The 27,233-nt window shown below is 41.0% G+C and overlaps 5 protein-coding genes and 1 non-coding gene across 7 annotated transcripts; 2 read left to right on the forward strand and 4 right to left on the reverse strand.

Moving 5' to 3' along the window:
- Nucleotides 1–164: 164 nt before the first annotated feature.
- On the reverse strand, nucleotides 165–1,148 carry LOC135613775 (uncharacterized). The gene has a single exon (XM_065110814.1). The coding sequence runs from the start codon at nucleotides 1,138–1,140 to the stop codon at nucleotides 331–333; it is 810 nt and encodes a 269-aa protein (XP_064966886.1). The 5' UTR covers nucleotides 1,141–1,148; the 3' UTR covers nucleotides 165–330.
- Nucleotides 1,149–1,945: 797 nt separating this feature from the next.
- On the reverse strand, nucleotides 1,946–4,798 carry LOC135613851 (protein MEI2-like 5). The gene is made up of 10 exons (XM_065110868.1): nucleotides 4,478–4,798; nucleotides 4,177–4,335; nucleotides 3,972–4,088; nucleotides 3,743–3,894; nucleotides 3,570–3,652; nucleotides 2,727–3,462; nucleotides 2,544–2,628; nucleotides 2,390–2,458; nucleotides 2,127–2,306; nucleotides 1,946–2,044 (listed from the first exon to the last, which is right to left on the reverse strand). The coding sequence occupies exons 1-10, from the start codon at nucleotides 4,796–4,798 to the stop codon at nucleotides 1,946–1,948; spliced, it is 2,001 nt and encodes a 666-aa protein (XP_064966940.1).
- Nucleotides 4,799–11,854: 7,056 nt separating this feature from the next.
- Nucleotides 11,855–19,534, reverse strand: LOC135614798 (protein MEI2-like 2). The gene is made up of 13 exons (XM_065112539.1): nucleotides 19,293–19,534; nucleotides 17,445–17,488; nucleotides 17,219–17,335; nucleotides 16,659–17,128; nucleotides 15,940–16,098; nucleotides 15,741–15,857; nucleotides 15,482–15,633; nucleotides 15,006–15,097; nucleotides 13,933–14,896; nucleotides 13,755–13,839; nucleotides 13,605–13,673; nucleotides 13,266–13,445; nucleotides 11,855–12,512 (listed from the first exon to the last, which is right to left on the reverse strand). The coding sequence occupies exons 2-13, from the start codon at nucleotides 17,476–17,478 to the stop codon at nucleotides 12,378–12,380; spliced, it is 2,574 nt and encodes an 857-aa protein (XP_064968611.1). The 5' UTR covers nucleotides 17,479–17,488; nucleotides 19,293–19,534; the 3' UTR covers nucleotides 11,855–12,377.
- A 371-nt stretch (nucleotides 19,535–19,905) lies between these two features.
- LOC135614799 (cytochrome P450 CYP72A616-like) lies at nucleotides 19,906–22,273 on the reverse strand. The gene is made up of 6 exons (XM_065112540.1): nucleotides 22,076–22,273; nucleotides 21,855–21,982; nucleotides 21,564–21,784; nucleotides 21,234–21,478; nucleotides 20,772–21,144; nucleotides 19,906–20,697 (listed from the first exon to the last, which is right to left on the reverse strand). Exons 1-6 carry the CDS (start codon nucleotides 22,225–22,227, stop codon nucleotides 20,272–20,274), a joined length of 1,545 nt encoding a protein of 514 aa, XP_064968612.1. The 5' UTR covers nucleotides 22,228–22,273; the 3' UTR covers nucleotides 19,906–20,271.
- A 729-nt stretch (nucleotides 22,274–23,002) lies between these two features.
- TRNAA-CGC (transfer RNA alanine (anticodon CGC)) lies at nucleotides 23,003–23,075 on the forward strand. The gene has a single exon. It is a non-coding gene; the product is annotated as a tRNA-Ala (tRNA).
- Nucleotides 23,076–24,451: 1,376 nt separating this feature from the next.
- LOC103987746 (transcription factor bHLH144-like) lies at nucleotides 24,452–26,923 on the forward strand. 2 transcript variants are annotated; one of them, XM_009406135.3, is made up of 4 exons: nucleotides 24,452–25,373; nucleotides 25,456–25,566; nucleotides 25,664–25,822; nucleotides 25,930–26,923. In XM_009406135.3, the coding sequence occupies exon 4, from the start codon at nucleotides 26,143–26,145 to the stop codon at nucleotides 26,791–26,793; it is 651 nt and encodes a 216-aa protein (XP_009404410.2). In that variant the 5' UTR covers nucleotides 24,452–25,373; nucleotides 25,456–25,566; nucleotides 25,664–25,822; nucleotides 25,930–26,142; the 3' UTR covers nucleotides 26,794–26,923. The 2 variants fall into 2 exon arrangements, with proteins under 2 accessions (XP_009404410.2, XP_009404409.2); XM_009406134.3 differs by having other exon boundaries at nucleotides 24,452–25,275.
- The last annotated feature ends 310 nt before the right edge of the window (nucleotides 26,924–27,233 follow it).

Here is a 27,233-nt window from a genome sequence, read left to right on the forward strand (position 1 = left end):
GTCGATTCCTGCAGGGCTTATTGAGCCCCTAATAGAAACAATGTACTTTACTCCATAATTAGAACTAACTTCATCTCTTCTGCCAACGTGATCTCTTGCTTGCTACATATTATAGATTTTGCTGTGTCAAAGCCATCAGTGGAATTGATACTAATGATAGATGATACATCAATGGAGCAAATTGCAAGTAGCATATTTGTCTTGTACATCAGGCTAGGTTATTGCGTGCACCATCAAGCAGTAGTACAACATGCAGTAGCATACTTGGAAGTGCCCACCAATATGGTCTGAGGCCTTCGTTCGGCAGGTAGCTCGGATGTTTCCTTGTGATCATACTGTCTCAAATGAGGAGTAGGAAGACCGAGCACAGCTTTCAGAAGGAAGGCCGCAGGCATCCTCTAGCTTGCTTTCGTTCCATTCCTCCTGCATGGCTCGGTTCATGCGTGCTACACACAACCGATCCTGCTCCGCCCAGCACGGAGCAGCGTTGAGTGCGGCACTGTCGTCGTTCCGCCTCATCCGTGGCGACACCAGACCGGTTGAGACGGTGAGGTAGTCTACCATGGCATCCAGAAGCGATCTCGGCGCCCGGCCTCGCCCGTCCCAGAGCCACACGCGGGCCATGCCCCGTTGCACCGCGGAGGCCACCGACACCTGCACATCGGTCTCCCCCATGACGGCTTGGCTCACCCGAACTACGAACTCGCCTGGGCGGTGGCCACGGCTGACCAGGACGGTTTCGTTGAGGTCTAAGGCGGCCATGTAAAGCGTTACCAGCCCCACTGGCTTCCTAGGGAACGAATCATCCGGATAGAGGACGCGCTCAACGAAATCGCTCGAGCTGAGGACTAGTCTGGCGGCGCGGCCGTTGGAGACGAACAGGAGATGGAAGCGCCGGGCCGCATGTGTGTCGGAGGCGGCGTTGATGACGGCGATCTCGAAGCCCTTGGAAGCTTCAAAATTTGCCCACAGCGAGAAGGCAGCGAGGACAAGGAAGACGGAGACCCGCAGGAGGAAGCTGGGAGACGAGGGCTGGGATACAGCGGTGGCAACGTTGGAGACGGAGGGAGGTGTCGGAGCCGAGGTGGGAAGGATAGAATGATCCATCTCGGACAATGACCGAAGCGAAGAAGAAACCATCGCTGGATGGCTTCTGAGCTATCGTATGAACTATAACGTATACTGGCGTGTCTGTACGCGCGAGTTCTCCTCCGTGTCAAATGCTCCTACCAGAGCAGACACCACGTCGCATCGTCCTTGCATCAGTCACCGTCAGATCAACTCATCAGGCCCGTGATCGCTGTGTTCTTGCCCCCAACGGTGGATGACCGTTGTAACCGTTGGATTTGCCTTGTGATTCGCGCCCCCTTTGCATCGCTTGGGCTCCCGTTGCCCCGTCCTCGGTCACACCTGCATATGAATGCAGCTTGTCGTCGACACCGATTTTGGTACGTGGATCCGAAAAGATGATGTATGACACTCGTGTTGGTGCTTCCAAGACTGGGCAGGAAAATTAATGATGGAATCCATGTCACATCTTTGAACCCAAGTGTCGTTGATGAACACAATGCTCTGACGAACTAAGTTATATATTTATAAAGATTTTTTTGTATATTTATCATAATATTGGATGTTAAAGGTCAAAGCACTTAACTAATCTGAGTCGTCGAGACAAGAGAAAGTTTAGTAAAGGCAAACACAAATTGTCATATACTGCATACTAAATATCAAAGTCAATCTTTAAATCAGTCTATCTGTACCCCAAAAAACAAGAAAAAGAAGGGTCTTAATTTCCCAGTTCCCATTAATGGTAACTTTGATGCACCCATGGGAACAAAGGTTGACAACACACCCTACGACACCATTGCACCTGCAGTTTACCCCATCACCATGAACACAGAAGGGAAGTCAGTATTTGCAGGTACATGATTGCTGCGAAGAACCACTACTCTTCAAAGCTACCTCCAGATGAGGTGTTCTTCTCTCTTCTCATCCAAACTGATTCCTTGTGTCCTGCTTGCGGTAGGAGTTCCTGCAAAACCTTCTGATCCATTAGCAATCATCTCAAATTCAGTGTACTGAAGATTGCTCACTGAAATAGAGTAAGCATCTTGGCTTGTTTATACCTGATCACCAGCCTCTGCTCCCTCAGGATCCAAAAAGATAGGGTGCCATATCTTAGCTTCAGCCATCAAGCTCGAGTCCTGGAAGTGGGCAACAAGTGCTGCTCTACCCTGGATTCGTGCATATGCCAGAGAGATAATCTTCTCACTGTTGAACTTCTCCCACTTCTTCCCACTGAATGCCTGCAAATATACATTTAAGGGTTTAGTGAATCTCCCCAGAAATGATCATACTCCAAGTAGTCCTAACTAGAGCAGAACAAAACCTGGTAAAAGGTTAATATGTGCGCAGGAGACAGCATGTTAATGAATGCATAACCCACGTTGCACATTTTCTGCATGAAAGAACCAACATTGATTAGCTCAATAATACATTATCATCATCAACCCACACTATTGTTTGACTTTCGTGCATATTACCTTAAAATCAATTGGCAGGTAGAAAAAGTCATAGGTGCCTTTGTGAGTTGCGTCTATTTCAGCTAAAATCATCTTGGAGGTGTACCTGGAGAACCATGTAATATCCAAATTAGGTTTATAATCCTGCATGCATGCCAAGACTGCACGGATTTTTATGATTCTATATGAGAAAAAGATATCTACTTGTTCGGAATGTTCTTTATCATTATCGTTGTTCGAGTGTCTTCCCCCTTGGTGATTTTATCCAAGTCAAGCTGATACTGGTCGTTGTTTGCTCGGCCAGAATAAGGAGCATTGTAAAAGGTCGCAGCTCCAAATCCCTGAGAAGGCACATTCCCTGATACAGTAATGCCTTGATTCTTCATGTTCGAAAGTGAACTCCCACCGGAAGAAGTCATGTTCATCACGAAGGAAGTGTCTTGTGTCACAGGGATTAAATATCCATGCTGATGGTGCGATGACCCCATGAACGAGCCATGCTGGTTTGAGTCGAGAGAGCTCTGTGCTCGTCCGTGTCCATCCGCCATGAACGAGCCTCCTGTAGCTCCAGGCTGCCAAGAAGAAGACTGCACATTACCCATGTAAGAAGTCGAAGTACCGCAGGGATACCGTGAGCCACTTTGATTTCTAACACCAGATGTGTTTGGAGTCGGAGGACCAAAAGAAGTTAAATTTCCTGAGATTGAAGTCATCTCTCCCTGAGCACAACCAAGATATGGGAAGGAATGAGATCGTTGAGATCCACCTCCCTGTAAAGGACTGCTGCTGCTGCTGGAGCTTATCTTGTCACGATAACCCGATAATCCAGTAGGGTTCGCAGCGGACTTGGCAAAACTTTCTAGTGTAATGTCATCATTTCTCCATGTATCTTGCTGACAATATGGAATGTCATTCGGGATACCGAGTTGTGGCCATGAACCTGTCGTTCAAGAGACATCCACTTCACTCGATGGCAAGTGTTCGAATCAAAAAGATAAACACCAATAAGATTTGAACTTGAGAACATTGTCAGCAAGATATAGATACCTGGAGACGAATTGGCAATGGACAGGCCCCCAGGAACTATGTTCTCGTCTTGTTCAGACTCACGACTCAGCTGTTGCATCGAGCTGTTTAGAAGATCGAGGTTTTAGCACACAAGTAATAGTTCAAATTAAGGTAAACAAGAATCTACCACATAATCGAACTCATATACATACTACCTACGAGTTCCACCATGGCTGCTGGGTTCTATCTTTAATCGCATGCCGGCTATCTCAGTGTCGTGCAATGATCGAAGCGCAGCTTCTGCTGCTCTGACATCATAGAACTCGATAAATTTGTGGTGCCTTTTGTGAGGAGTCTCCCATATCTGCTCCATAGAAAACAAGCAACATCTTATCACAGACCTTATGCGAGTTATCAAGATCTTGCATAAGCAATACTGACCTCTTTGATTTCACCGTACGCCCCGAACATTTGCGCAATGTCTTCAGTAGAAAGTGAAGGTCTCAAATTGAACACCGCAAGAATTCCTTGGTTCGTCTCTTGGTTCGATGGGTTATCCTGGAAATTACGAGAACAGAGGATGGACAAGCGATACAAACAACTTAATGATAGCAAAATAGGATAAAGAAAAGTATCCCTATCAGACCTTCGGAATCGAATAATGTATGTCGAGATTTCTTCGTCTTAAGGGCATGTTCTGTAATGCACGCCTGGCAGATTGAGCAGCTCGTATATCATAGTAAGATATCATCACAAATCCCTTCGTTTTGCATGCAGTATAAAGACTTCGAATTTCTCCAAATTTCTGTAATGTTCCAAAAAAATATTATTTAAATTCATTCAAATTATTCCTGTCGTCCATTCATCAGAGGCGATCTATTGATCCTTGCGACTCACTCAAGATTAAGCTGCAAATAAAGCTATACAACAAGAACACAAACAGTTACCTCAAAGAGCGACCGCAGTTCAGAGTCTTCGACATTATTGTCGACGTTTCGCACGAATAAAGTTCTCGAAGGATGCTCGCAATGCGGGTGTGCCACCGAAATAGTCCCAACACCACTGGCAAGAGTGTACTGATGGTTTACATTGCCTAAATAGCTATCAACTGCAATGCTCTCCTTAGGATCAGAATCCAATTCCATTTTCCCTCCACCGCAGAAAAGATCACAGTCTTCCAACGCAACAAGCACTTGTCCAGGCGACTCACTAAGGTCAAGACAATCCAGTGCGCCGGACAAAAGCGCTGCTTCATCATCAGGTAACATGATCCCAACATCTTGAGGGTCAACATCATCCATGGGATCCTTACCCTTCCTATCATCATGAGTTGACTGAGTACCCTTAAGTGAATCTGTAACGCTCACTGAATGACAAAACAAGATTGGTAGCGTCAGTTCAGCATACAATAGTTGCAAACTAAGAAACATGAAAAGAAAGCAGCTTCATACGTTGTTTATCATGATGAAGCGCCGGCGACGAGCTTGAGAAAAAGCTGAAATCACTTTTTGCATTAAGTGGATTGGAAGCAGATGGAGTGACCCAAACATCGTCAGTCTTCTTTGAAGTCTCTACGATTCATTCCAAAGTATACGACGAAATTTGGGTCAAAGCAACAGAACTCACCAACTTAAACAAGCAAAGTTCCAAATGTACTTACGAATCGGGACAGAGTTCTTCGTTGCCCGCTCCATTGTGTTTCCTCTGCAGCATCACAAATAAATACAGATGGTAATATAGATTCGGAAGGTAAAGTTTTCCTTAGCATACACATTAAGTGGATAGAAATTTATAATTATATACTTACAACTTAATATTTTTCTCAATCACTTGTAAATTGATTACAATCTAAATGAAATCATCGAGTAAAGCAAAAACACCTTTTCAACATTCCAAACTTGGTCACCTAATTTTTCTAATAAATTTATGTCGCGATCAATCTAATCCTCAATTTTTTTATGCCATACGATGAAATTAAAAACAATTCATTTGCATCCTTTTTCTTCTTTTACATTAGAAAATTTTATGGATTATTATCAAGAATACTTAAAATATTAAACATTTACATCGATCGAATACTATGAAACTTAAATCAAAAGAGAAAGGTGGATCAGACCTACCTACAGCCGATAGCATTCATGGGGTCTTTCTTGTCGATGTATATATATATATATATATATATATATATATATATATATAGACGAGATAAACGAGGGTTTCAAATAAGGTAAAATTTAAATTTTAGTTTTATTTTTATTTTTAAGTTCAAGATAGGAAATACTAATTTAAGACTTGTAATAATTTCTCATAAGGAAAATCGATTTAGCAAAAATATAATACTGATTTCTTGCAAGACAAATATGATGCAAACGGTTGTCTGCGAAGATTCTTCTGCAAATCACTGTATCTACAGTTCCTATAACTTCTTAAAAGCTCTTTTAAGTTTTGTCGAGCGTGACGGAGACAATTGTCGTCTTTCTTCCATTGTTGTGCTCACAAACTGACGGACTGGCGGTCAACCATCACTTGTCGCACCTCATCATCAGCAAGAATTAATTACCATTTAATTAATTAATGATACCACCTTTTATTTTCTTTGTTATTGATAACTATTTATTTATTTTATCCAAAATTTAAAGTGATTAAGATGAGTTTTAATTTAATCTTATTCTTTTTATTTTATCCAAATGAATTCTAATTTTATTTGTTTTTATTTTATTAATTAAAATTAAATCTAATATTTTATTATTAAGCTTTTACCCCGATAATATGGTATAACATGATCTCATAGCTTCTTTGAATGACCGAGACATCTCAATCAAATGTACGTAGAACAAACGATTGTATGTATTCCTATACTCCTCGATGGAATCAGACTCAAAAGACTTACACTACTATAAAGCCAGCTATAAGATTATGTGGTTAAGTTGAATCTGACTTGAATTGGGTCTGGATTGAATCGAACCTACTTAAGTCTTTGCTTGAATCTAATCGAACTTAATTTGATTCTAGTTTGAATCTGACTCGAACCAACCTTGACCCAGTCAAATCAAATCGATCGTGACTTGGTTGAACCCAGAGCCTAAACAATGTAGTCGGGCTCAGCCTTTCTATGACCTGATATTGTGGACTAGTATTATAAGATCAATGGGCTGAACCTGTTGCACGATGCAGAGTTGGTGGCTTACATCTGAGCAAGTCAAAACTGGCCCATTTGACTGAACCACACCTGATGCTAGTTATCAATTAATCGTTTCACGGTTCGATCACCCTTGCTAGGCTTAAGCTAAAATAGGCTAGCCCAAGCAAATCGACCCGCAGCCCGAGTGGATCAAAACAGTGGGCTAGCTCGAAATCAAGTCCTTGTGCTACAAATAAATAAAAACATAAATAATAAATTAATAACCAGATGTTTATAAATAAAAAATAAAAAAAATAAAATAAAATCAAGTTACATTATCCTAGATAATGGGCAACCTCTTATGCTTAGCTTAAGGAGGATGCATCGAACAACCTCCTATGCTTTGCCCATGGAGGATGCATTAGACAATCTTTGATGTTAACCCAAGAGCAAGCGTTTTGATATTTAGCCCAAAGACATGTCTAATGCATTCAATGCTTAGCCCGAGATGAATATGTTGGATGACTTTTGATGCTTAGCTCAAGAAAGGCGCATCGAGCGTTTGATGGTTAGTCCGAGAATGATATATTATGTAATGGAGGAGACGACATCGCTTAAACTGCTATGTACCATAGGGGAGCGTACATCAAGCAATGGAGGAGACAACACCATATGAACTACTATAATTCTATTGAGGAGCTTATAACGAGCAGTGGACAAGATGACGTCACTCGAATTACTATAATACTATTGAGTGGAGTATCTTAATCAATTGGTTGACCTATCCATTTTGAACAATTGACAATGGATGTGACTAACCCACTATAGTGCTAACGAGGTGCTCACATTGAGTAATAGAGGAAGGAACAATTGAATCCAGAGTGGCCAATCGATTTGCTATAGAGTAGTTGATATACCCATATTAGATGATAAAGGAGACAACAATAGATCCCCTACTATACAATGCCAAAGAACTTACATCAAGAGGTGAAAACTTATTATTCGATCCATATGAAGATGCTAAGAGGCCCATATTGAGCGATAGAGGAGACAACGATTGATCCCCTATTACAATGATGCTAAGGAACCCATATTGAGTGGCATAAGCTCATCGCCACTGAGTTTATAATGGAGATGTCGAGAGGCCCAGGTTAGGTGATAGAAGCCTATCATCACCTAATTTGTTATGAAAACGCATATCATCCATCACCACCTGACTTGTTACAAGGACTCTTATTGCCCAATGCCACTCAACTTGCAATAAGGTGTCAAGATGCCTATATCGACTAATAGAACACATTACCTCCCCACCAATTAGTCATCTATAACATCATCGATTTGTTATGATGTTGAGATGCTTTTATTTACAAAGGATACATCATACATTACAGACACTTATGTTTGTGAAGGATGCATAGGAAGTTATTATGCTTTTATCCATAAAAGACACATTAGATACTTTAGATGTTTTTGTCCATAAAAGACGCATCACTCGTCAGAGAAGCTTATGTTTGTAAAGAGTATGTCAGATGTTGGAATGCTTTTGTCCATGAAGGATATATCAAATACTTTGGATGCTTTTGTTTATAAATAACATATCACATATTGGACATGCTTGTGTCATCGAAGGATGCACTAAAAGTTGACATGATGACATTAGAGACTAATGTTTTTGTTTGTCATAGGTGAAAGTGTTGTGGATCGAGGTTGGAGCACCCTTGCTATAGCACTTGTTGAGTAGATAGACGAATGATGTTCTTATAACATGGGCCCTCTTGACGCTAAAATTATATGGGATATATTAATGATACTAGGATTAGCCCGACTTAATTCAAGTCAGCATGCGTAAGAAATTATCAAGTGTAGCTGAGAATGTCTCGTATGTTCAATTTGATACTAGCTTATATCGAGTGGGGTTCTCAATGTGGTTCATCTAATGTTCAAGTTAGTAACGAAATTGAGTGAATGCTTTAAGTAAACAATCATTAACCTCGATTATTATGGTTTGATGGGCTTTGGGCAAAATATTCACTTAGCATTTTGTATTGGGCTAATATCCATGTGGCTCAATAATTGATTGGGTCCCTTTCCATCTTAATTTGAATAGGCTACCACTTATCCAATCTTGATTGGGGATAAATATTTTTCTTCTTTTATGTATGGATCAATACTTGTGTAACCATTCCAAACATCAACCTCCATTTTGATTCAACAATAATAAATTGAGAATTTTAGTTCTCACCTTATTAAATTATCAAAATCTCCAACTAACTTAAGCATTAAAGAAGATTCTGTCTATCATATCCTTGGCACAATTTTGGTATGATATATATTACATTCTCTAACGAGTGTGGAAGTGATTTTTGATTCTCTAACAAGTGTGGAAGTGATTTTTGATTGGCCCAAACCATCTTTACTTATCGAACAATCAAAATATGATTTCTCACATGATGACTTGATAAATATTATTTTATATAACACTATTTAAAGATAGAAATAAATTTTAAATTCTTAAAATTTGATCTCAAGCTATTTTATTATATTCTTCTTTAACACACCAAAACTCCTATAAAAAATTAGACATTTTGATTAAATTGGATTTCAGTAAGAACTTGGCGTAGTATGAGATTTTTTATGATAGATTGATAGCATGTTTTATCTTTATCATATAATAAATATATTTATCACAATATGAACATTGCATCTTATGCCACATCAGCTAGAATCATTGCTCCAATAGCTTCCGGTCCGCTACCATGTCAGCGCGTACAGCATATAGAGCCAAGCCATTACCATACGTAGCTAGAGGCTGGATAGCCCATGCTACTTTGCGGCCCAATAGGCTTGCATTATTACTCTAAGGTCTATGCGGTTTAGCCACACCTCCATTGAATCTAGTTGAGCTCAATTTGATCATAGTTGAAATATCAAACACGAACCCAATCTCAACCCTGTCAAACCAAGCCAATAGTGAATTGGTTGAATCGAACTCAAACTGCTTATAGCCCGGCCTGTGCAGCCGGGCTTAGTTGTGCTACAATCGAAGACTGTGGAGGTGCCCAACAAAGCTATGGGTCGAACACCCTGCGTGGGCCAGATTTGACGGCCTGAGTCTGTACAGGTCCAACAGGGCCCATGTACCCAAATCAAACTCGAACTTACCCATCAATAGATTGAACCCGATCGTTGCCCTTAGCCAGTCGAATCAAACTTGAACTTGGTCATCGATGGACTAAACTCCACTTCGCAACAGTCAACACCACCGTTGTTGCCACCGCAAGCATTGCCTATGTCGTGTTGCCCTTCCATGTCGGTACACTTACGTCTGCGGCTTGGTTCAATGTCACATCCTTGGCTTTAATTGACATTGAATGCATGGCATCGATCATTTTCCGTGAGATCTTTAATTTTGATGCCTCATCCATCTTCTATTTTAGTAGTTCAAACTAATATAACCCGACACCCTCATCCATCCATCTTCTAAGTATAACACTTTTTTTTTTTTCCTGTATATATATAATTCAAATCAACATGTTTTGATATCTTGTGTTTTCTATGTTTAACATTTCATATACCCACACTTCAAGTTGACATGCCTAACGTTCTCGCACAACATTTGATACTTCCTATGCAAGGAGGTTATGTCGACACTTTGATATCTTCGTGTATGTAGGACACTTTCCTTTCTGATCAATATAAGTTGGCATACCCCAACACTTGTGTCTTTTTCATTTGACACACCTTACATGAGTAATTCAAATTGGTGTGTCTCGACGTCCTCATGTGTCTCCTGCATCTAATACTTATTACATAAGTAAGTTTAGTCGACACACTCTACCATGCCTTCTACATCTAATACTCCTAATATAAATAGTTTTGTTAACGTGTCCAAACACTCTTATGCCTTCTACATCCGATATATTTTATATTGACAATATAAGTTAGTACGCGCAAACACTCTTATATTTTCTTACATCATAAAATCCCTAAATAGGCGGTTCAAGTTAGTACACTCGAACACTCCCATACTCTCCTACGTCATATACTTCATATATAGGTAGTTCAAGTTAGTACACCTAAACGGTCTCATAGTATCCCACATCATATAATCTATAATCTTTATATGACAATTTAAGTTGACATACCATAATGCCCTCATAGGTCTAAGAGTCCCTACACAACAAATTTAAATTAACACATCATAACATTCTCAAGTACATTATGCTCCGACAAGAACAAATAATTCCCCTTAAGGATAATGGTAGGGATGATGTGTAAATTGATAATTAATTAGTACTCAACATTTGACATCTAGTTAAATTATAGACAAACAATCATGGCTTGACAAATGTTAACCCTCTTGATCCAAGAGACTTAGTCAGCATGATTGAGATGTGACACTACCTAAGCATGCCTATGTAACAAAATGATGATATAACATCACCTAAGTATGCACAATCAATATGGAAACTAAAAGAAAATATTATATACCCTACCATGGGGCATATAAAAATGATTATTAATATTTTCTAACAATAAAAGTCAAGTTATTGACATCTTGATGGCGATGATATTTTTTTGAACTTGAGCAAATGTAATGCCTCTTCTTCAAGTTAGATGCATTGCACAAAAAGATACTTTTGGATGCCTTGAATGCTTCAGTTTTTTTTATCTTGAGCCCATATATTGCTCATAAAAGGTGATACTTTATGATGCTATTTAATTCTAAGTAGATGCATTGCATATGAACGAGATGCTTGGGGATATGTTTGATGCTTCAAATGATTATTTTACCTCGGGTGAATGCATCACATGCTAATGTAATACTTTAAGATGTGTTGGAAAAGAAGCTCAATAGTAATGGTGTTAGATTTTTTTATTTTTTTTCATGAATAAAAAAGAATTTAGATGGCCTGTGACTATTTATGAAGGTATAGATAACACACAAAGAATGTAGGTTGATCACAGAGGTGGCAGACAGTTCGATAAATGAAAGCATTAGAGGTGATATATATGATCATTATGCTCCAAATACAAAAACATGCTTAAATTGTTCCTAACACAGCCATCTTAAAGTGTTCCTACCACAGCAGTGTCAAAAAAAATTTATATGAAGATAAGATATCATTATTTATATAAGAAAACGATCCGAACACTGAATATGTATTATTTAAAGGCAGAGATGAATTGTCACACACTAATGTACCAAACATTAAATTCATGAGGACAAATAAATCGCCACTTGGAACGAAGATCCGAAATAAGCAGTCCTCATGTGCACATACCACCACTTACAATACTTAACTGTTGGTAGGTCAGGAAATTTAAGATCATTTTCGTACAGTAAGACATCCGAACTCATTCTACTCTTGGACTCTGCACCTAGAGAGAGAACATAAATTTGGTCCCGGAAAGAAGAGAAAGAAGACCAGGGTGCCGCCGCAGGTTAGCAATGTGCCTAGCAGCAGACTGGCCTCATCTCACCCTATACACTTGAACCTTATTTATTTACATCATACTATCATCTGTAAAAGAAAGAAAAGAAAAAGAAAAAGGATCCTGCCCTTATTTCCATTAATGGTAACTTTGATGCATCCATGGGTTCAAAAGTGGACACACCCTTTGATACAATTGCACCTGCAGTTTCCCCCCCCTCACTGTATTCTACACTTGGAACAACCAAGGAAAGGTTGTATTTCCAGGTACATGGTTGCTGCCAAGAAATTCTAGTCCTCCGAACTAGTTGCAGAAAAGGCGCTCTTCTCTGGATTCCCATTTGGACTGATTCCTTGTGCACTCTGAAGTAGGTTGACAGTCCTATCTTCTTGATGAACACGTGTACTACTTAATGGAAAGAGTTCCTGCAAAACCTTATAATCCATTAGCAATCATTTACACCACACTATACTAAAGATTGCTCGAGGAAGAAGCTCTGCGAATAATGGAGTAAGCATCTTTATTTAAAATGTTATATTACAATCTAGGATGGAGAAAATTCAACATACGAAACAGCAAAGGCCATAAATGTCTCAGTAGAATTCCACTTTGCAATATTTCATTTGAAGAGGTATGGCTCAAGAAATATAATCAAAGATTTTTGTTCAGACACCATTTTACTTATTTGGCAATTTCATCCATTAACCATGGAATTTACAAAATTAGGAAAAATAAAGAGAGATTCAAGTTAAGCATTTCTTTGCATGCTTGCCTGCATGAATATATATGCAACTGATTGGGCCAACTCTCTGAATAATTCATATGCAGCCTAAAGAAAAATATTAATTCTCGCCTTAGCATGTGCCTGATCAAATATCTCACAGGCAATTGCATTATTATTATTATTATTTCGTGTGACATTAAGCATATGGCATAACATTGATTGTAAAGGAAAACTAGGTATTAGTGCCTCAAAACATACACCTGATTCATGGAATACGTCAGGTGAGCCCTAACAATCCCATAAGCTAAACATGAGGTTTTATTATACAGTAGCATTCAATATTCTCTAGTAGCCTTAGCAAAATTGCTTATCCACCAATTTTTCAGCTTATATACGTCCCATATATTATAAACAACTATTCCATATAGTTCCCAAGAGATTTTTGGACTTTTACCTGATCACCAGCTTCTGCTCCCTCAGAATCAAAAAGAATAGGGCGACATCTCTTATCTTCATTCATCAAGCTAGAGTTCTGGAAGTGGGCAACAAGTGCTGCTCGACCCTGGATTCGTGCATATGCCAGAGAGGCAACCTTCTCACTGTTGAACTTCTCCCACTTCTTCCCATTGAATCCCTGCAAGTATATATAGAGGTTCAGCGAAGCTCCCTAGTTCACATGATTTTATTGTTTGATATGCCCTACCGAACTTCCCTCTCCCACTAATAAACATTTTAGAATTTAGCAAGTAGTCCGAACTAGAACAGAACAAGCAAGCAAGGAGCAGAATAAAACCTCATAAAAGGATATTATGTGTGCAGGAGAAACCATGTTTATAAATGCATAACCCACATTGCATTTATTCTGCATGAAAGAATCGACATTAGATTAGATCAATAAGGCATTATCATCAAACCACTGTTGTTTGACTTTTGTGCATATTACCTTAAAATCAATTGGCAAGTACAAAAAGTCATAAGCGCCTTTGTGAGTTTCATCTATTGCAGCTAAAAGCATCTTCGAGGTGTACCTAGAGAACAATTAATATCCAAATTAGGTTCATAATTCTGTATGCTTGGCAAAACAGCACAGCATTTTATGATTTTTTTAAAAAAATACATACTTATTTGGAATGTTCTTTATCATTATCGTTGTTCGAGTGTCTTCCCCCTTAATGATTTTCTCCAAGTCAAGCTGATACTGCTTGTTATCAAGTTGGATCCCTGGGTTGTCAGCTCGCCGACTGCGGTTACGATCAACTAGACCATTGATGCCAATGGAACTTGGGCCAGAATAGGGAGCATTGTGAAAGAGCACAGGTCCAAATCTCTGAGAGGGCATCATTCGCACATTCGGTGAACTATTATCTGGCATATTTCCTGATATAATGCCTTCATTCACTGTGGCCCGAGGAGTCATATTTATATGTAAACTACCACCATTTTGGTTAATCCCAATGTTTCGAAATGGGACCTGGTTCATCAAGGATGTCTTTGGTGACTCGGGGAAAAATCCATACTGCCTCACGAAAGGAACAGATGGAGCTGATCCAACATGATGTGGATGCTGATTGTGTGATGACCCCAGGAATGAGCCATGATGGCTTGAATAGAGAAAGCTGTGCGCTTGCCCTTGTCCATTTGACATGATTGAACTTCCTGTAGCTCGAGACTGCCAAGAAGAAGACTGCACATTGTCCATGTAAGAAGTCAAATTACCCCATAGAAACTGTGGGCCAGTCAGACTTCCAACACCAGATGCATTTGGAGTCGAAGGACCAAAAGAAGTTAAATTTCCTGGGGTCGAAGTCAGCACTCCATGACCGTGATCTGGGAAGGAATGAGACTGTTGATATCCACCTCCCAGAAAAGGACTGCTGCTAGAGCTTATCTGGTCAGGATGACTGGCCCTATTTTGGTCCTTCCCAATTGGCGCAATCTTCACAGAAGATATCTTTGGAGAGAGTAGAGAAGATAATCCAGACATATCGTTATTTCCAATAGGGCTCATTGCTGCACCACTAGGGGACTTACTAAAAATTTGTAGTGGATTGTTATCATTTGGACTACTGAATTGTGCCCATGGACCTGTCATTCAAGAGATATCCAGTTCAAAGATGGCATATTGAATGGACCTGCCATTCAAGAGAGATTAAAGACCAATAGATATGAATTGGAGCACACGTCACCAAGATACCTGGAGGCGAATTGGCAGTGGACAGGCCCCCGTGATGCCGATAAACTCTGGTTTCATCCTGTTCCAGCTCATGAGTCAGTTGTTGCATCAAGCTGTTTAGAAGATTGAAATTTTAGCACAAAGTGAAAAAAAAGAGCTCCACAGAAAATTTGATTTTAAAAATGTCTATTAATAATAACAAATCATCCAAACTGTCAATTAGAGAAGAAGACATTATGATTTTTGTCAATTCGAACCATATCATCCTTTAACAAGGAGCAATGGAAACAGGTTGAGATGTAATTAACAAAAACTTATGATTGAGATTTTGCTTCCATGTGAATATCAAGATTTAAGTTAAAAGGCATGAAACTAGAACCTCGGAGCTCATAAGAACTTATCCAAACTACAATGTAATAGTTCAGATTAAAGTAAAAGAATCTACAGCTATAGCATTTCTCCCCAAAAAATATCCGCAAACAATGTCATACACATACCTCCTACGAGATCCACCAGGACGGCTGGGTTCCAACTTTATCCGTTTGCCAGCTATGTCACTCTTGTTCAATGACCGAAGGGCAGCTTCTGCTGCTCTAACATCATAAAACTCAATAAATTTGTGGTGCCGTTTGTGAGGAGTCTCCCTTATCTGCTTAATAGTAAATAAGCAACATCTTAGCAAAAACCTGAGTGATGTGTAACCTTATGTGAATATCAATATCTTCCATAAACAATATTGAAGAAGAAACTTCCCACCTCTTTAACTTCCCCATATGCCCCAAATATTTGCTTAAGGTCATCATTAGAAACTGAATGTTCCAAATTGAATATCACAAGAGTTCCTTGGTTCATATCTTTGTCCGATGGGTTATCCTATAAATTAGGACAGAATATGATCAAGTGATAGAAATTAAATGATGGTAAAATAGAACAAAAAAGTTATCTCTAGTCAGACCTTTGGGATTGAAAAATGTATGTCAAGCTTTCTCCGTCTTAAGGGCTTGTTCTGTAATGCACGCATGGCAGATCGAGCAGATCGTATATCATAGTAAGATATCATCACAAATCCCCTATGCTTACATGCAGTATAAAGACTTCGAATGTCTCCGTATTGCTGAAAGAACAGATATGATCAAATGTCAGGAAAAAGTTCAGAAACAAAGTTCTAGAATAGGAAGGAAATATGAAAAATATGATTTAATATAATATTCCATATGAGGCCATCAATCTAGCATTGCTCACGAAATCATTCAAATTATTGCCATCATGCATGAACGTAGACAATAAATTCACGTAATCTTCGCTCAAACAACAAGAAGTCCACCACTTAATTCCAACATAGTAAAATGCATACTCTTATCCACTTCATGGATACATTTCACAACTATAATGGGTATTATATAAATAAAAGCAAGAATCTTCTTATTAAAATTAGAAATCTCGGCAGCATGGATACTGACACATAGCAAATATGCTTCAATATTAGCACCACTTAAACAATTGGGAAATATACATTAACAAGACATAAACCACAAGGAATAACCAATCTTAAATCTTGTGCGTAATATTCATCAAAATCAATTTATTTATCCTTGCAACTAAAAATTAAGCTACAAATGAGCTGAAGCAGACTGATAGCAGAAAAAGCTATACAACAAAAACACAAACAATTACCTCAAAGAGCAGCTGTAATTCAGAGTCTTCAACATTACTGTTGATGTTCCGCACGAATAGGGTTCTCGAAGGATGCTCACCATACGGGTGCTCCCCCGAAATAGTCCCGACACCATTAGGAAGACTGTACTGATTAAACCCATTGCCTAAAGACCCATCAGAGACACTTGACTTTGCCACACCAATTGCAATGCTTTCTGTAGGATCAGAATCCAATTCCATACCTCCTACACTGCCAAATAGATCATAATCTTCCAACTCATCAACTTGACCAGGTAACCCATTAAGGTCAAAATCATCCATTATGCCAGACAAAAGAGCTTCTTCATCATCAGGTAACATGACCCCAATCTCTTGAAGGTCAAGATCATCCAAGGGATCCTTGCCCTCCATATCATTGTTCAGCTTTTTCAATTTAGAAGCTGCATTGACGGTTGATTGAATACCAACATGTGAATCTCTAAAGTTCACTGAATGACAAAACAAGATCTGTAGTGTTAGTTTAGTAGACACTAGTCACAAGTTATGGAATGTTTAAAAAAAAAAAGAGAGAAGCATACATTTATCATGACGAAGCACAGGCAATGAGCTTGAGAACAGGCTAACATCACTTGATACATAAAGTGCATTGGAGCTGGATGGAATAACCCATGCATTTTCAGCCTTCCTCGTAGTCCCTACAGATTAGAGATATGGGTGAAAGAAGATTCAAAAGGATACAGTCAGTTTTGGGTAAAAGAAGCATTACTGACCAACTTAATCAAAGAAAGTCTCAAATTTACTTACATATCGGGACAGAATTCTCCGAGGCCGGCTCCATTGTACTTACCCTACAGCATCACAATGAAACACAGATGGTAATAAAGATAGATTTGGAAGGCAAAGTTTTGTGCAACACATGCACCGAGAGAATAATACAACACTGTTATACTACATATTTCCCAACAGGAGTCTTATGAAAGGACCATGAAAGAAAAAAAAAAACTACCATCTTCAGATTGTTCACTTCAACATTGAACATACATACATTTCATGGTTCAGTTCAACATATGGGCACTCCATGGCCCTTCAGAAATTGTTTGGAAGATTCTTCTAACATAAGAATTCTTAAGAACCTAGAAAAATACCGTTATATCCCGATCCAAGGTATCTCTATGTTAAAAAAATTCACACCATGCTTCAACGCCTCTTCAGAAATTCATAACTACATTTTTTTTTTCTCAATCACTTACAAATTTATTACAACATAGATCAAATCACCAATTTATGAGTAAAGCAAAAACTCTATCAGACATATGAATCATTAGTGCCAAATCATCATTCCAGACGTGAATTCCTAACATCAATTTTTTATGTCAGGATACAATATCAAAACAATTACTTGAATTTTAAACATGCATTATCTTTCTTCACATTCGAAATATAAATTGATTAATATCATAAAGGCATGAGATATTAAATATTTAAAATAATAATTAAATAATTCCAAACTTATCCCAAAATCAAGAAAAGGAGAGGAGTTCACCAGTATAAACAGGGGTTAAGGTGGGCATTGAATACTGTAAGAAATCTTAATTTTGTTTTCGTTTTTATTTTAAATTAAAAATATTTAAACAATAACTTATCTGAGGTTCAAGATAGGAAACTTTAATTAATTGTTGACACATAATGTAACTAGAATTGACAACTAATTGGAACTCGGCATGTGGCATCTAGTCAGATTATAGACAACCAATCATGACTTTACACCTGTCACCCAATTGGCCTCGAAGACTCAAAGACTCAGTCAATATAATGATTGGGTAGAGTCGCATAAGCATGCACAGTCAGCACCTAAGAGTGCCCAATCAGTATAATATCTAAAAGGAAATATTCCATGTGGATACCCAACTTGGGCTCTCCTCCAGGGATGCTCTCACCTTTGAACTTTCCAAACTAAACTCACTTCCTTCATCCATTCGTTGATTTAAACATCAAAGGGATTTTGTCGGACATGCCACTAAATATTTTTGTAGGATTCCTCGACTTTGATGGAATCCACTCTTAAGGAAGCGAGACGAGGAAGGATAGCCAGCGCAGACATATCCACAGGAATTTGATTTGTAAATACAACAACATTCGAAAAACGGATCAGGTCGGATCAACTTCATAGTGTCAGGTTGACGATCATTTTTGACACTGACAATACCAATTAACTTGTGCCACGCCAAGACAGGGATCACACAATTGAAATGGTTAATCTACCATGTGATCATCTCCCAACTTCATAAAGTATGTACCACAAAATTGACAATCAAATATGGCCGTCAACAAATACTGGTTCACCAAAGTCATAGGACATCAAATGCATGGAACCATAAATTACAGTGCAACCTTGTTCGATCAGCAACGGGTAAGCAGTGATCCAACTACTAATACAAAAGAGCTGAACGTGGCATTCAAATTAAGATAGATGTCAGCCGTCCTTCGGCACATCTGCACCAAATTACAATCCAGAAGAACCCTGACAATGCACGCATTTACCTTTATTTCACGTCTTAAGCAACAAAGGATCCAACTTATCAACACATTACATCTCAAACCCAACACAAGAATCGAAGCAAATAACAGAACAAAGGCGGAGCAGACCCTTACCAAGCAACGCAACCACTCAGATCCGCGTCAGAGGTGACCCTAGATTCCTCCAAAACAGAAGCGAATACCGGGGGCGCAATTCCACCGAGTTCGACCCAGGAGTCCCAGCATAACCGACAGGGAGATCCACCCCAATCGGCCGAAATCAAGAGCGAAACCCAGGAAAGAGGAACCGGTCGCCCCCTCTCGTTCCGCCTCTATTATTGCTGCGGAGGTGCGTCCCCTCTTCCCCTTCGACAAGGAGAGCAAAAGGATATGGAAAGCGATGATTGATTGGAATGATCGTCCATTTAGTGCGCCGCAATTCTCAACTGTTTTTGAATGGAACTTGAAGTCCGTTGACGCCACCAAGACCGTCGCCCACTGTACTGCCTGCGCCTCTCGCTTCGCTCGCTCCGTACCTGTGGGATCGATCCGTTTAGATCTTCATCCCGCGGATGGAATGAATAGAATCGTGACATGGGTGGCGCGTCTAATTTCGAGATTACCGCCGACGAGCGTGGTGGAGGGTTAATGCTACACATCACATGGATTTGGATAATGCCATATAATCCAATCACATTAATGATGATGATGATGTAATTGAATGGCCCAATGTGAATGCGATCGAGCGTAGTCTAATCATTTGGGTGACTTCATTTATTGTTATTGTCGTGGGGCGGCTCAAATGGGCCGAATCGGCCCGTTTTGGCGGAAGCTTAAAGACACGTGGCGGATATCGGGCTGGCCCTACTAAGTTCCGTGTCGGATCGGATCGACGACTTGTACGCTTGACCAAGTCAACCGTGGTCTGGTGAAGCGACTTCAGTACTACCAATAATGACGCTCTGTTGTCTGGATTCTACTCTTTTCAAGGCTCGTCATTTTCTTGGCAGAACAACTTTTATATCAGCATAAGATGTCGAGAAAATCTACTAGTTTATCTAATTCGACCGCCCATGACTCCATAATAATGATATAAGAGAGCGATCCTGTGGTCTCAGAGTTGATGTAGGATAAGTTGAGCTCCAGACTGTGGTTGCAGAGTGACGACATCGTGAGGGGCATGGGCGTAGGAAGGTGACAGTTCAAAGGAGAAATGCTGGAGAACGCAAGCCAAAGCCATCTTTGCTTCTATCATGGCAAAGCTCTGGCCCAAACAAATCCTTGGACCCCATCCGAAAGGAACGAACGCATTTGGAGTCCTTGATGCCTTCGAAACACCTTCTGAGAATCTCTCCGGTTTGAACTCTTCTGCATCTTCCCCCCATGTTTCTCGGTCATGGTGGATGAGGAGTATGGGCAGGAAAAGCTCAATTCCAGCAGGGAATGAGAAGCCTCCCAATTTTGTGGTCTTGATGGTTCGCCGGAGAATGCCAGTCGCAGGCGGATACAACCTCAAAACCTCATGCAATATCATGGTTACCTGAGCAAAAAGATGACCTCAATCAATGAAACCCAGAGTGCCAGTATAAAGATGTAAAGGGCTTCTCTTCTTACAGTCTTTAGGCGGCTTGTAGACTCGAAGTCAGGCGAATTCTTGCCGCAGACGCTCACAACTTCTTCTCGTGCTCTCTGCTGCCATGTTGGGTAAATGGATAGAAGAATCAATGTCCATGTCAACAGCACCGATGTCGTCTCTTGGCCGGCAAAGTAAAAGAGCTTGCATTCCTCGATCACATCGTCAGTTGTAATGCTGCAATTGCCGTGATCCTTGTCGTTGCTATATTGCACCAGCAAGCCTAGCAAATCATCAGCGGTGGATTCGCCCTTCGCAATAGAGTCTAATTTTTTGTTGATCATATCCATTAACATGCTCTTGATCTCCCTGTGTATGTGCATTCTCCTTTTGTTCTTCGCGGTTGGTACGAATCTGTTCAAATGATGGTATCTCGTGAGGACAAGTGATTTGAACTCTATATATATCATCTTGTATCAAGCACGAAGCTGTAGGGGATTCACCTGAAGCCTGGAACATATGGAGCCCGAGCTCCTTCCATCACCAGAACAGCTTGCTCCTTCTGTAGTTCAAAGATCTTCTTGCCTTCCTTGTAGCTACTCCCGAAAGCCGTTCGAGATATGATATCCGCTGTCAGATTCTGGAATTCGTTCCATACATCGACTTCGCAAGATCCTTCAGGGCTGGTTAAGTTCTGCCATCTCTCTACCATATCGACGCAGCTTTTCAGGAATGCAGGCGCCATTTCCTGCAGTCGTGGATGTGATGTCGACTCTGTCAAGATTAAGCTAGTGATTGGTGTTCGTCGAAGACCGAGGGGATGGAATACAAACCTTCAGTTTCTCGAGATGGAATGCGGGGTTGATGACCCTTCTCCGTCTGGCCCATTCCTCTCCGTCGAGCGTAGGCACCCCCATGCCTATAAGCTTTACAAGAGGGTTGAGACGAGACTTTCGAAACTGTTGCATTCGATCAAGTAGCACTTTCGTCATCAACTCCGGGTCATAAATGATCACTCTGGGTGTCGTTCCAATCCAAACAACAGATATCTTTCCTGTGCAACACACCAAGTATCAGACCACAAACATGCGGCAGAACCCATGTGTTTGCTTGAGCAGACTTACCATATTTCTGAACTATCTGATGCAAAAGGGGAGCAACACGAGGAACGAACTGGTGGGACAAATCCATTGGCTTGGACGAGGCTATAATTCTGGCGTGCATGTCATCCTTCAGGTCCCCATAAAAGAACCTGTTATCAGACCAGCAGCAGCAGCATTCAGCATTCAGCATTCAGCAAGGAAGCGATTACGAAGGTTCAACCTTCTGATTCAGTGTTCCGTACCTGTAAGGGTTGCCTCTGATGCCTTGCTGCCTCAAATGCCTTTCCAATGCCTTGGGCTTCCACCACAGGGAGTATGCCACCTTGAAGCAAGAGAAGAGAAGCACAGCGAGTGAGCATGCAAGTAGAGCAAGACGGAGCATCTCTGCCATCATTCCTCCTCACTCTGTTCTCCTCGGTTGGGACACCGGGATAAGGGGATGGACAATGACTTATAAGCCACCAGATCCCCAAGACGCTAATGCTCTGGAACACAGCATCTTGTTTGACCTGTTGCCTGTATTCCAAAATTTGCACGCGGATTTCCACACTGCCTTGGAGACCAAGGAACGCCGACGAGGAACAACGGCCTATGGCTTCCAATTCCAAACCTACGACCTCCTGTAGCTTATTTATCTTTCATGGAGTGATGGCTACCAGCTCATGAGTATCTGGAGTTGGTGATGCCATGCGACTGATGCAGCTCCGAGATGCGTGCTCGCCACGGAAGATCTTTAACATATACAGTGATCGACATGAACACGTTCATCACATTTATGAGTTGGACCATCAGCGACAGTCGGTCACCTTAACAACTCACCGTCACTTTGACTTGTTGTGACGACAAATTATCATTAGAATTGATTTTAATGAATTAACCCACCGATAAAATCAAAAATATCATACCTTCACAATGCTTAAAGATTTTTTTTTTTTTATGATTTCATAGGTTTAAAGGAGATGTTTATTTATACTAATTTTAGGCTTTAAAAATTAACTAACTAACGATGTGGGATTATTAAAAAAATATAAAATTAATAATATGGGACAAATAAAATTGATAAGTGGTAACCTCGAGAATCGTCTTATTCAGTATTGTTTAAATAAAAATATATATAATATTTTATTATTTATATATATTAAAAGCTGGAAACACTTATTGAGGGTAATGGGGACGTAGCTCATATGGTAGAGCGCTCGCTTCGCATGCGAGAGGCACGGGGTTCGATTCCCCGCGTCTCCAAATTTTTTGTTTTTTTGTTTTTTTGTTTTTTTGTTTTTTTGTTTTGTAATTTAATGTTCTCCAGTTAATTGGAGAAAACGCTCATCATGAACCATAAAATACATATCAACTTCAAATATTAAAGACATTAAGTTCTCTTGTGATTAAATTTAATATTTTTTAATTGAGAAATTTATAAAAATAATATATAAGATGAATTTATTATTTGCAACATAGGGAGATTAATTATAATGTGATATAGGTAACTTTTTACATTTCGGACTCAATTAAATTTAGAGGAATAAATGTGAGAATTTACTGCCTGCAGGGAGATGTTCGAGGAGAGTTTGTATACGACTATACCAAACTGTAATCATGCCTTTGTACCTGTCCATCATCCATGGATTCTTCTACTTTGGTAGAGTCTCATGTTTGATTGTATGATGATTTATGTTTCTAAATAAAAAGATCATAAAAAACTATCATATTTCTTCTTGATTCGAGTGCCACATTAGATAAGTAAATGTACTTTGATACACATATTAAATTTATTCATTCTTCTAGACCTCCTATAATTTTTTTTTATTTAAAAAAACTCGAAATTTAATATTTTTCATAAAAAATCTCAATTAAAAAAAATCATAGAACATCTTTTTCCATAAAATGATATTTGCCCTTTGTTATTGTCGAAGCCATCATCACATTTGATTTGTATCGTCCTCACGCACGTAAGGAAGAAGGAGACATATAGGTTGCACACAAAGACAACGATGAAATACGAGGATTTTTCAAAATTAAGATGATCTATAAAAAATTTTAAAGTAAAATTTTTTAAGAAAATTATTATTTTTTAAAAAAAATTTAAATAGAGGACGTATGGGTTACGAGCGATGATACAAGATGAAGACAACAATGAATTCGACGAAGATAAGGGTAAAAAAATCTATTTCATATCATCAATGGTGAAATATATGCAATTTTCAGAGTTGAGATGATTTATGAAAAAAACTCAAAATTAGAATTTTTTGTCCATATTAGGAATTATTTTAAAAACATTAAGATAATTTTATTCTCGTGATAATAATAAAATATAAAAAAAATGCAGTTATAAGCAACTAGTGAATTGGGCTAAGCCCATACTTTCGGAGCGGAAAGTTTCAGCCCATTTAGGCCCAATTTATGTCCAAGTCACCGCCAACAAGGAGCTCAGATAAGCGTACCAAAGATCCGTCCCCGGTCGGTTCTCATCAGACGCGGCGCTCTCACAAGCCCGACTCAAGAAAAGGGGGCCACTTGTGAGGTCATCGGGACCACTCATCGTAAAGTAAATGCGTTATATTAAACTCTGAACACTAATCCCATAAGCACGAGCAGAGGATCACCTGCCATCATCACAAGAACGGGCGAGATCATGCTGGGGAACCGGGACATCGATTACGGAGAGAGACGACAGCCATCGCCCCCCGCCCTACGGCGGCACGGCCTGGTTGGTCGGTTGGTTCACCGTTCACCGCAAATGGAACTGCCCACGCGTGCTCCGTAGGCCTCGCTGTCCCTCCCCCCACACACACTCCTATTAACTCTCCCCCTCACCCGCTGCAGACCGCATGATGATAACACCGCACCCAAATGATGGCCTGCCCCCGGCCACCATCACATGTACCCGAATGCCGTAGCAAATGGGAATCGCCACCATCTCCCGCCCTCCCTCTGCAGTTCCCCGAGTCCTCGAACGGGCCCCTGGGATCCGACGGCTTCCTTCCCCTCCTCCAACGATCCGACGACAGGAACGAGCGGAACGGGAGAGAGAGGAAGGCAAAAAGGCGTCCACTTCAAATGCTTCGGCATCGGATGGAGGAGCATCACGCGCAATCAAGACGAAGCGGGCGAGCGCACGCAGACGCACATCCACCCACTCTGCCTCCACGCCTCATCGATTGCTCTGCCTCCGTCTTAATGAAAGCGCAGGAAGGAGATCATGGCTTTGGAACCTCCCATCATTAGCTACCTCGAAAGGAAGAAGAAAGAGACAGAGACGTAGAGATATATATAGAGGGGAGCAGTAAGAAGGGGGCTTCACAGTCCAAGCCACCGACCCAATCCATATAGGCCTCGTAGGGCATCGAACTCCCCTCCCCTGTCTCTGGCTACTCCTGCTTCTGGTACTCGTGATCTCAGCTGGATCTCGTTGGTTTGCATTGACCCGTGCAGAAATCACCCCGTGAGTCTCCCTCTATATCTTATCTCTTTCGGCCGCGTGGGATTTGCTTCTCTCGCGTCCTCTTCGGGCTTCTTAGATTGAGCTTGCTGCATGCGTGGGTTGGTTTCCTTCTCTATCCCGTGGTGGTTTATATTGTGCTTAGCAGCTGAGCTGCTGCTTGCATTAATCGTTCGTCTGCAGGACCTGAGGATTCGAGATCAAGCCTGCAAGCATGCCGTGGGCGTCGGCGGCTGCTGACTTCTACGGGGAGTGCGTTCCCTTGGTCGTCTGCTTTGGTGTCATCGTGTGAAGGTCTCTGTCCATTCTTCTCGGCATCATCCTGCTGATTCTTTGTGCCCTCCTGTTAAAAGCATAAAGAGTTTGTGCTGATCTGGTGAATTCTCGACAGCTGAGCTGGGATACTCGAGGGAGGATCGCTGTTCCCGGGAGAAAATTGGGAATGCACATTGAAGTCAATCTGAAGGGACACCAAACAGCAACCAAGGTTTCGGAGATCATAATGAGCGTTAGGATCATTGCTTATTCTCAATTGCTGCAAGTTTGTCAGGTAGTCTCCATGACAAACCTTTCGTGGTGGTGAATTCATGTTCGATAATCTTCTACTGAAAGCAGATTGCCACAGTGCCATTAATCCCTTTCTTCGGGCTGTGGCAGGCTGAGTACTTCCGCCAGTTGCTTAAGCCTGTTACGTAGGTGGAAAATCTTAGCGTCGAAAGCAAGTCGGATCTGCAGTCTGCTTCTGTGTTCTTGTTTCTTGTTCTGTCACAAGGCTCTCATCGAGGAAGATCTAATCAGATAAGCGTTCGGTCCTCGAGCGTCATTCCCTGCTCATCGTCATCAGATCGTTCCCACTGACGGCGAGGCGCCATGCAGAGGAACCCAAGATATTTTGCTGGGAAGGCTCCGCCTGAGGACGCGTTTGATGTGAGCGGCTATGGCTTCGACTCCACTGTCGCAGGGCACGAGCATCATCATGACTTCCCTTCTCCGCTGAACAACATCGAGTTCCAGCCATCTGAAACCTGCCCCAGGAACTTTGTCATCTTTGACCAGACATGCCACAGGAGCCGGGTCATGTTCCATCCTTCCCTGGCCCACAAGTTGGGCTCTCCGGGGCTCGATGTCCATGGAAGCCATGCCTACGAGGCTGGCAAAAGCGCGTACAGAGACGATGACGAGGACGCCGAAGATATCGATGCGTTGCTGAGTTCCGAAGAAGGCGAAGGCGATGATGTAGTCAGCACCGGGAGGACGCCGGGCAGCTGGGGAAGCAGCTCGCCGGATACTGCATGCTCGTCGCGACCCAAGTCCGCTTCCTCCAAGAAACAAGTCTCCGGCAACGTCGGCAGTAGTAGCCACAAAAGGGAGAAGATGAAGAAGATGGTCAAGACACTCAAGGGCATCATTCCCTGCGGTGATCGCATGGATACTCCTGCTGTTCTCGACGAGGCTGTCAAGTATCTGAAGTCTCTCAAAGTTGAAGTGAAGAAGCTCGGGATGAAGCACCTCGACCACTGAAAGATTGATGGCAACGATCGACGGAGATGAGTTCAGGTTTTGGTTTTGGTTCTGTTGTAGGCCATTGTTTGGTGGAAGAAGCATTTGCGGATGTTTGATGTGGCATTACAGATCCACGCTTTAGTTCTAAGGACCACTCTGTTTGAGATATCTTCTCGTCATGCTGGTGGTAATCTTGAGAGAACACTCGGCTAACAAAATCTCGGTGAGAACGACGCAAATGACCGTAACATGTTTCGTGCACGCATCATCAGAGCAACTGCGAAACCATTCGGTTCGCATGCTGTCGACCAGCCCACTTCATTCTTCTCCTATGACCACAAGCCATCGTCCCCAGCAGCGGCTATATAAGCAGTCCCATGACGGAGGCATAAAGCTCAGCTGCAGAAGCAACAGCGCGATGGCGTCCCGAGGGGTGACTGCGATACTAGCGACGATGC

Source organism: Musa acuminata, chromosome BXJ2-6 (genome assembly GCF_036884655.1).
Source record: "Musa acuminata AAA Group cultivar baxijiao chromosome BXJ2-6, Cavendish_Baxijiao_AAA, whole genome shotgun sequence".
Classification (NCBI taxonomy): domain Eukaryota; kingdom Viridiplantae; phylum Streptophyta; class Magnoliopsida; order Zingiberales; family Musaceae; genus Musa; species Musa acuminata.

Bases quoted from the DNA above. Each gene is read 5' to 3' on its own strand.
- LOC135613775 (XM_065110814.1), bottom strand. From the start codon at position 1,140: ATGGTTTCTTCTTCGCTTCGGTCATTGTCCGAGATGGATCATTCTATC.
- LOC135614798 (XM_065112539.1), bottom strand. From the start codon at position 17,478: ATGGAGCCGGCCTCGGAGAATTCTGTCCCGATAT. The intron at 16,099-16,658 runs GTAATTGTTTGT...CTGTTCTTTCAG, and splicing joins AATTACAGCTGCTCTTTGAG to CAATACGGAGACATTCGAAG. The intron at 15,634-15,740 runs GTGGGAAGTTTC...ACTATTAAGCAG, and splicing joins CATATGGGGAAGTTAAAGAG to ATAAGGGAGACTCCTCACAA.
- LOC135614799 (XM_065112540.1), bottom strand. From the start codon at position 22,227: ATGATGGCAGAGATGCTCCGTCTTGCTCTACTTGCATGCTCACTCGCT. The intron at 21,479-21,563 runs GTTTGTATTCCA...CCACGACTGCAG, and splicing joins TCCATCTCGAGAAACTGAAG to GAAATGGCGCCTGCATTCCT. The intron at 20,698-20,771 runs GTAAGAAGAGAA...CTTTTTGCTCAG, and splicing joins CTACAAGCCGCCTAAAGACT to GTAACCATGATATTGCATGA.
- LOC103987746 (XM_009406135.3), top strand. From the start codon at position 26,143: ATGCAGAGGAACCCAAGATATTTTGCTGGGAAGGCTCCGCCTGAGGAC.
- LOC135613851 (XM_065110868.1), bottom strand. From the start codon at position 4,798: ATGTTACCTGATGATGAAGCAGCGCTTTTGTCCGGCGCACTGGATTGT. The intron at 2,629-2,726 runs GTAGATATCTTT...ATGGTTCTCCAG, and splicing joins ATAAAGAACATTCCGAACAA to GTACACCTCCAAGATGATTT. The intron at 2,307-2,389 runs GTTTTGTTCTGC...GTATATTTGCAG, and splicing joins ACATATTAACCTTTTACCAG to GCATTCAGTGGGAAGAAGTG.